The sequence below is a fragment of the Nanorana parkeri genome, unplaced genomic scaffold (genome assembly GCF_000935625.1).
Source record: "Nanorana parkeri isolate BGI_ZX_2015 unplaced genomic scaffold, ASM93562v1 scaffold220, whole genome shotgun sequence".
NCBI classification, from domain to species: domain Eukaryota; kingdom Metazoa; phylum Chordata; class Amphibia; order Anura; family Dicroglossidae; genus Nanorana; species Nanorana parkeri.
In genome coordinates this window covers 947,197-956,748 of record NW_017306488.1, presented here as the reverse complement: position 1 = coordinate 956,748, position 9,552 = coordinate 947,197, and the positions used below count along the sequence as shown (strand labels likewise).

The window sequence follows — 9,552 nt, the reverse complement described above, 5'->3', positions numbered from 1 at the left end:
TAACACAACTATCCACCCCTCCTCCCATGCCAAGGTCCTAGGTGTCATCCTTGACTCGGACCTCACCTTTCTTCCCCACATCCAATCACTATCCAAATCCTGCCGCCTTCACCTTCGTAACATCTCCAAAATACGCCCCTTCCTCACCAAAGAAACCGCAAAATTACTCATCCACTCCCTTGTTATCTCTCGTCTTGACTATTGCAACTCCCTTCTCATTGGCCTTCCACTACAGAGGCTATCCCCCCTTCAGTCTATCATGAATGCAGCTACCAGACTCATTCACCTTACCAACTGCTCAGTGTCTGCAACCCCCCTCTCCCAATCCCTGCACTGGCTTCCAATAGCCCAAAGGATAACATTCAAAATATTAAAAATCAGTTACAAAGCCATCCACAACTCCTTCCCCAGCTATATCTCAAACCTGGTCTCAAAGTATCACCCAAACCGTCGGCTCCGCTCATCCCAAGACCTCCTGCTTTCCAGCTCCCTTGTCAACTCCTCCCATGCTCACCTCCAGGACTTCTCTAGATTCTCTCCCATCCTCGGGAATTCTTTACCCCAACCTGTCTGTCTATCGCCCACCTTGACTGCCTTTAGGCATTCCCTAAAGACTCATCTCTTCAGGGAAGCCTATCCCACCTCAACCTAACCGCTCAACCATCACGTTCTCAAACAATTCATCCCCACACAGCTCCCTCCTCATGTTCCCCCTCCCTTTTAGATTGTAAGCCCTCAGGGGCAGGGCCCTCCTTACCATCTTGTCTTGATTTGTATTGTGATTGTAATGTCTTCCCTATATTGTAAAGCGCTGCGCAAACTGTTGGCGCTATAAAAATCCTGGATAATAATAACCATAAATGTACTCTTTTGACCAAAAAGAGGACTAAAGCCAAAAACAAAGCCCAGAGTACAAGTACAAGTACTTGTCAAAATGCCCTCACCCTGCAGCGCCCTCAGGTGGCCACTTGCCTTGCCTTGCGGTAGCGCCGGGCCTGCTTGCAATGCAGACTTGCTGTAATTGTGCAACAAAATTGTGAAGCTTGGCAGGTGTGCAATAGTTTAGTAAGTCATTTTCAAACTTGCAGCTCAATTACTTGCTATCTGGGAGGTTCAGGCCATTGGTCCTCTTTTAATATCATGAAGAATACAAGTTTGATAGGGCTGATCTGTAGGAGATGCAGATGTGAATAGTAGAACTGTCACCTTGTAGCACCATGTGTCAGTACTATCACCTTGCACACTGCAGGTCACATACTTGTGCAGGATAATGCTACAGCCAACGTGCTGAGACTTCGCTCCTTGCTATGGAGCGGTCACGTGACTGGGATCGGCCGAGAGGAGGGGGGCAGAGCAGCAGTAGATCCCCCCCCCCTCCCCAGTATAGCGAACCTGGGAGACAATCCACTGCAAGTCCTGATCCGGTAGAAGTTTCATGACTAACCCGGATCAAAGACAAGCTGCTGCCACAACACAGATCGGGACACAAGAGGCTTCACATCAACAAATAAACTTTGCTTCCAGCCATCATTAGCTCCAGCTCATTGCTGTGCTGCACATTAGAATAAAGTTCTTTCCACATCGGCGAGCGAATGAGTCATTAGCGAAAAGAAAAGTATCTGGATTTCGAGAGATAAAGTGAAAGAAGATCGGGATAGAAAAGTTTGCCATCTGAATGAAGACAGTTCTTGGCAGGGACTGGAGATCGCCTAGGAGGCAGGCAAGTCATGCCAGCAGATCGTAGCGATCTCCTATAACCCAGTGATGAAGAAGGAATTGGAGGTGGGAACCATGCCAGACTGCTCAGTACTGACCCTCTTCCAGGAGATCGCCTCTGACACCCTCCAAGGACCTCTAGCTAACTTTCTGAGCCAGGCACACAAGTGTAGACAGGGAGCCATAGCTCTGGAGGAGGTGAGTGTACTATTGTACTTCCCATTCTACTGTGTGCATGACATTCTTATGTTTATTATTATGCTGATTATTATTGTTGTTATGATGAAGATTATTACTAATAATAATCATCATTACAACAATAATAATCATCATAATAACAATAAAAATTTATTATTGTTATTATGATGATGATTATTATTGTTGTTGTGATGATGATGATTATTGTCATTATTATTTTGATGATTATTATTTTTATGATGGTTATTGTTATTATTATTTTGATGATTATTATTGTTATGATGATGATGATACAGAATAACATTGGTGAGAATGTGCTCCTTTGTTGTCCCAGTCCTGATCTTTTCTGCACTGTTTATTTGTTTGCAGTGAGCTCATGATGACATATGTGTGTGGATGTCATTGTCACACCTTGTGGGAAGCAGGGTGTGTTTTGGTTAGAGATGAGGGGAGGAGTGATACATGTAGTGGAGATGTAGAAGGAAAAAAATCCCTCCCCTTATTTACTTTTGTCTTTACTTCTACCACTCTGCTATGTTATTGTGTCCCTATACGTAGTTAGAATTTTGTAAGAACGTTCATGTGAGAAATCGGGTCGATAATGCCATCCCAGACATGAAGAGTGTCGTTGAAAACTGGTTTGATCTTAACATTCAATTTTGGAAAGCAAAGAGTTTCCAAAATGAAAAACACATTCACTGTTAGAATTTTGTTTTTTAACGTTTTCCATCCCACTTCCATCCATGCGTATCCTTCCATCCTATATCCTTCGATTATTTCATTTCAAAATAAAATGAATGTTCCATAAACCTGTCAAATTAGATTTAGGCATCTTGTGTATTTCTTTCTTTAGTGATCCTTATCCTTTATTCTATATACCGCCAGCATCCTTTGGAATTTTCTTCTCCACTCTTTTCAGTTTGCCTAAAAGTGGAGAAGAGAAAGCAGGAGTAAAATGCATTTCCTACCCTTGCAGTGGGACTACTCCGGCACTTCAAGGGGTAAATGTCTAGGGGATTGGAGTACAGCAGATTTACTTACCTAATCCCCGATCCCCTAGTGGTCGGCGCTCACCTCTCTCTCCCACCCTCTGGTAGTGAACTGTCCAAATTGACTTGATTGTTAAGGCTAGCTATCATTTTGCATAGTATTTGTAGCTCTAAGGGTCCACTCACACCATCTGCCCGCAGCTGCACTGGCCGTTGTTTCCAGAGCAGCCCCAACACAAGACTAGGCAATTGCCTTGTCACGGATGGTGCCCAGTCACACCACCATGTTGCGGTAGGAACTTGATGGGTTACGCTGAAAAAAAGTAATGCATGTATTACTTTTTTTCAACTCAGTGGGATACGACGTGGTACAGTTGCCTCACACCCCGCTGTGCTCGTAGAAGTAAATTAATTGTCACTTGAGACATTTCAGCAAAGTTCTAACAAAGAAAACAAGTACATAGTGTGATGGGCCAGGATTAGCGCATCAGCTCTGTGGCAGGCACTGCACATCAAATTCAGTTCAATGAGCATACAGAGTGAATTGGCCCTAAGGGTCATCTTTTGCAGTGCGTTGCGGTTAGCATGTTGTGGTGCCATTCATTTTAAATGACACCCCAATTCAGTAAGGCAGGGGTAGGCAACCTTGGAGCTCCAGCTGTTGTGGTACTACAAGTCCCACAAGGCATTGCAAGACTCAAACAACCACAGGCATGAATCCCAGAGGCATGAAGGGATTTGTAGTTTCACCACAGCTGGAGTGCCAGGGTTTGTATTGGCGCCCCTGATAGAATGCTATATGTATGTATGGCTTTGTGAATTTCCAGCTTCACCATCCATTCTATTATGAGAAGAGCGTTATATTTGATTGACTTGCGGGCTTTTCCGAAATGGCCACCAGAACCTTCTGTTGTAGGTCCTTATGTCCATATTGCTGCACTGCAATATTGATCACATGACAACTTTTACTTGTGCCAGCTTGTAATGTGGGCTGCCTGGCCAGGTAAGGGGGGAGAGAATACAAGTAGGGAGGTGGGGAGAACCCAGTGGGTTTCTAGTGAGCAATGGCAGAGGACCCAGCAGGCGAACGGTGAATGGAGCCCAGGAAAGGCAAAATGGTTTTGGTGATGCTATCTGTAACCTATAGCAGCAGCCTACAATGTGCAGTGACAGATACATTTCCATTTGTTGTTTACCTTACAGAACCTTTGACAATGCCATCCTTTCTCAACTCTCTCAACTTTTTTTTAACATGGAGTAGCCCTTAAAATATATTTTCAATCTCAGGGAAAACCTGCTGCTAATCACTATATCTACAGCTCCCAGTGTATTAGTGTGGTGGTCACTGGGAAGAATGCTCCTTACATTTGTGGTCATTGGGGAGAATACTCCCTACATATGTGGTCATTGAGGAGAATGCTCATTACATTTGTGGTCGTAGGGGAGACTGCTTCTTACATTTGGGGTTATTGAGAAGAATGCTCCTTACATTTTTGCTCATTGGGAAGACTGCTTCTTACATTTGTGGTCATTGAGAAGAATGCTTGTTACATATGTGGTCATTGGGAAGAATGCTCCCTACATTTGTGGCCATTGAAAAGAATGCTTCTTATGATTGTGGTCATTGGGAAGAGTGCTTCCTACGATTGTGATAATTGGGGAGAATGCTCCTTACATACAGTATGTGACCATTGGGGAGAATGCTCCTTACATTTGTGGTCATTGGTGAGAATGCTTCTTGCATTTGTGGCCATTGGGAAGAATGTTCCTTACATTTGTGGCCATCGGGGAGAATGCTCCTTACATTTGTGGTCATTGGTGAGAATGCTTCTTGTATTTGTGGCCATTGGGAAGAATGCTCTTTACATTTGTGGCCATCAGGGTGAATGTTCCTTACATTTGTGGCCATCGGAGTGAATGTTCCTTACATTTGTGGTCATTGGGAAGAATGCTCATCCCATTTGAGGTCACTGGGAAGAATACCCCCTTACAGATAGCTAAAAGGTATCACCGCCGGCCCCGCTACGCTCTCATTGTAATGACAGCTGGTCCCGGCCAATAGAAAACAGTTGGGCAGAGCTAGTTGTCACTGCTATCTCCGCCCAATAATTTTCTATTTTTTTTCTTCTTTTTTAACTGGTTTTCTATTCTGCTCGGTACCATAGAGGTATCGAGCAGAATAGCCGAGCCGAATGCTGCTCGGCAGCATTCGGCTATTCACTCAAGGGTGTTCGGCTTCTATGAGAATAGGCCGAACATCAGCGAGTAGCCTGCCGAAGGTTCGGCTCAGCCGATCCAGATGTTGGATCGGCTGAGTCGAACTCCTTCTGCACTTCGGGTCGGCCGAACTGCTGAGCATGTTCGGCCGACCTGAAGCCAGCCGCAGCAAGCCGATGTACGGCTGATTTCAGTCGGTACAAGTCTGAAGTGAATAGCCGTACATCATTCGGCTCACTTCACTTCGGGTCGGTTATTCACACTGCTGCCCCTGGCAGCTTTGTGAATAACTCTCTAAAAGTTTTAAACATCAAGGAGCAGAATCAATTGTAAGTGATTTCATCATCATATGAATTAGCTTAAAATTTGTTTTCCTCTAAAATCACTTTAAAGAGTTTTTGTGACTGTTCCTTTGCATTACCCCTCTTAGTAATCCATTCTGTTCTGTTTTTGCTATGTTTCCTTTTTCTTAGGGTTTAGAATCTGATCTCCAGGTTTTGTGCAGAATCCGGAAGAGTGTGCGATCTATCTATACAGCAGGTCTCTGTAAGTATCAAATACTTATAGGGAGTTTCAGGATGACTTAGGTCGGGACTATGTAGTTATTTCTCAGCTTCTGCTTTAGAACATTCAGCACAGTTGCAATATGTGTGGCTCCGTCATACTTTTCTTTGTTACATTTTGATGCATTCAAGAAGGACTGTGCCCCAATGAGATTAATCGATGTGGCCATCTCAGACAGCCCTTATGGAGGCATGGTGGGGAGTAGGCGGCACTGAGGCCAGAGTGTCCATGCCAAAGCACTTTGTAGTGAGGTGTGGTGCATTGCAAGAAAATGGAGCATGTCTGAATTTTTATACAACACACCGCAATCCACCTCAGGGCAGCATTACGGTGTATCGTAGATCAATGGAGGCTCAATGCCAGGGCACATAGAGAACAATTGTTCTCTATGTTTTCTATTGTTTTCTATGTGCCCTGGCATTAAGCCTGCATTGATCTATGCAGATCAACGCAGCTTAAATGAAGTGGTTCAGTCTGCTCTTAAGTTACAGTTTAGTTTTTAGTGACGTGGTGGTAAAATCAGACTGACTTCTTATGTTTTGGACACTTTAACAGTGAGCCTTCCCAGCCACCATTCCTGACTTGTTTCTTTTAGTATTATTGACCACCTTTGTTTCTGTGCCTCCTGTTTTATCATCCATAATATGTAATGAACAAATAAACAAACAAACAGAGAAAGTGGAAGCCCCTCATAATGGCCACAGCAGGGGGTGCAGACCTAGGCACTTGAGCGTAGATAGAGTCCCCATGAGATTTAAAAACTGTTAGTTACTGTAGTTGTTTAAACTCTCTAGCATCTAGTTTTGGGTGATCTGACTCCAGCCGCCTGCGAAAATGGTCCACTGTAGCGTGGAACTGGTGTCTGCTGGGTGGCAGCGATATCTAACAGTGCCTTGTGTTGTTACAACGCAAGGTGCTGTTTACTTTTTTAAACTTTATTGGCAGCGTACAAAGTGTATGCTCCATCCAGGTCTTCACACAGCTGCACGATGCCATCCAGTGCTCTGCAGAAAATTACAACACGTCTTTCTGCACCGCACAGTACACCAGTTTTGTGAACAGAGCGCATAGAACACAATTGTTTTCAGTGCACCACGGTGACCCAGTGCTGGAAAAGGCCAGTCACTGCAACTGGTGTGAATTCAACCCCTTTCCTGCTCGTACATTTCTAAATCCCATTGGCTTTCGAGTGCGGTCTTCATCCAGCTTCTGCTGCACGGGTATGAGAGGATTCCCAGGGGCTAATATGAGTCTGCTGAACAATTGCTGCCAGAAGTGCTTGATGGGGCTTTGGAATGCAGGAGAAGCAGAGAAGGGATATGGAGGTGATTTAAGCTGGTCATACACTCATAGATTTCTTCCATTGAGCCTGCTAAACGGCGTGCATGGAGGAATCTCCCCTGCCAGATATTGTATTCTGTCAGATGGTGCCCACAGCTGTTCAAATACCTGAACAGTGACTGCAACTGAATGGCTTAAGTCACTATTTGGCCAGCAATTTTCCACCAGTCTCGTTTCTTTTCTTTTAATTGACTTTTGTCGAGCTTGGAGGTGCTGGCAGGGCCATGTACAGGTCAAATTTTGGCCGATTCAGTAGGAGACGGAAGTATTTCGAGCATGGTATGGATAACATCACACAGTATACGGACTTCTTACTGCTGATTGGACTCATCCAACAATTTTCCACCCACCTCCTTCAACAAAAGTTGATTAAGGCTACGCTTGCAACTTCTCCAATGCATTCCAGCACGGTTAGCTGCTGGAACGCACTGGATCGCATACTGTCCGGCTCCCTGCATCCTGGGGCGGGAGGGGGAATGTCGGTGCGATCACCATTTCATTCCGGTGGAATGAAATGCACTGGTGATGGTGTGAACGGGCCCTGAAAGATTGACTCTTATCGGGCCGGGTGGTGCAGCAAGGCCACCCACAGATTGCATTGTGGCCGATTCAGCAGGAAACAGAGGTATTTCAAGCAGGGTATGGCTAGCATCACACAGCACACGGCTTCTTACTGCCTCTCCCTTATGTGGACCCCTTTTTTGTTCTGAGCTGTCACTGTCATGTTAATCATTCTTTTCTGTTGTTTTACCCCCTAGCTTTTGTGAACGCTCAGGAGAGCTATGTGGAAGACTTGCAGTCCCTGGGCTCAAACCAGCTGTCATCAAGCAACCATGAACTGACCACCGGATTTCTGAACTTGTCTGTTCTTTCCAGGGAGCTCTGTGCCCTCTTCAGCAACATGGTGAGAAGGATTGTGCGGCCTGCCGACACAACGGCCTCTCCACCTTCACTCTATGTACTTCTCACTCCATCTGTCTCTTTCTGAAATGTTTCCTTTTGTTCCCCACCCCCATGTCTTTCTGACTGTATGTGATATTGCAGTCCTGACAGAATATTTTCCTCGTCATATGGCTCCAATTAGAGGAACACCCAGAGAACTTGTGGGAGTGTGTGTACTGATGTGTAAGGGGGCGATGGAACGAACGAGAAAAGGGGATTTACACCAAAAGAATGTGTTACTAACTCACAATATCTCCTTGTATGGGGGTTTCATTTTCATGTTTTCAGTAATGTGAATTATTATCCAAATTAGCTTGCATTTAATATTCTAAATCGGAAGTCTGGTTCTTAAGCCTCATTCACACTGGCAGGGTCAAACCAGCCTTTAGAGCACATTTCTAAATGCAGAAGAATGCATTTAATAGATTTTTAGCAGTGTCATTAAGACTTTACCTGGAGATTTACCTGTGTTCAGTTCTGCTGCGTTTAGAGAAAATAGAATTCCGTATATATCCAGGACCTGATTAGAAACTCTAAAGACATGTAAACATATCCAAACATGTGTACACATGTCCAAATGTAGCTTTATGCAGGAACAGCTAAAGGCAGGAAAAAGTGATCTGGGAAGCATAAAGTAGTGTATACATTGTGAATTAATCAAGGACCAGCTAAAATCTGCACAGTGGGTGCCCCTGTCACCACCGTTCTGGGTAGCATCCCTCGATTATCTGATAAAAGGATCAAGTTGAAAAAGCTCACCCAAACAGTTCGGGTATTTTGACAGTGTAATCCAATGCAAAACAGCAGGGGCTTCCTACATCCACGCTTATAAGCATTGATGGAAGAATCTGTTATATTTTCTTCTAGGGATGTTCAGATACCAGTGCCGATAGTTGGTATTTTCATGAGAACTACCAGGGTTGCAGCTGTGACAGGGCCCTAGCGCTGTCCCCACCACTGTCCTGAAATCATTAGTCTGTATTGTTTTAGCAAAACTGTCACATGACAATAAACAAAAATGTATCAGTACTTGTATCTGTGAGTACTTGGACAAGTATCAGTACTTGGTCTGGAAAAATGGTATCGGTGCCTCCCTTGGTGCATCCCTAGTTTTAATTAAAACTATTTTTTTTTGTATTGGGACAAGTAGATTGTTATGAAGGACATAGATTTGGCCCCCGCTTTAGCCCTTGGACAAGTAGTTTTTTCAAAAATTTCCACACCCCTGCTTATATATATTTATAAAAACAAAATCATACATTAAAACGGCGATGCACAAATCCCAGGAGCTCCGTGTGCTCCTTACAAATGACAGCTGCCTCCTAACTTTTGAGTTTTTCTCTAGTCTAGTCTTGGAGCTGGAAAAGTATTTGTACATGTACTTGTACCAAGTACGGTACTTGTTATCTGAACATCCATATTTTCTTTGTTCAGCCTGCAGATTGAGCAAAGAACATATAAGCGTGTATAACTTACTTAAGGCCCCATTCACACAGGGTTTTAGGCTGCACCTGGGGATTCCTGCAGCAAGAATGTTGTGACAGGAATTCCAGGTGTATTCGTTGATATGGCCGATGTGCCTGTT

General features: G+C 44.3%; 1 protein-coding gene across 1 annotated transcript in view; it reads left to right on the top strand.

Moving 5' to 3' along the window:
- The first annotated feature begins 1,742 nt into the window (after window positions 1–1,742).
- The window catches only part of ASAP3 (ArfGAP with SH3 domain, ankyrin repeat and PH domain 3), a 45,735-nt gene continuing 37,925 nt past the window's right edge, over window positions 1,743–9,552 (top strand). The window contains exons 1-3 of the mRNA XM_018555965.1: window positions 1,743–1,914; window positions 5,594–5,666; window positions 7,784–7,929. Coding sequence (XP_018411467.1) covers window positions 1,765–1,914; window positions 5,594–5,666; window positions 7,784–7,929 — 369 coding nt within the window. The 5' untranslated portion in view covers window positions 1,743–1,764. The remainder of the gene's footprint in view (window positions 1,915–5,593; window positions 5,667–7,783; window positions 7,930–9,552) is intronic.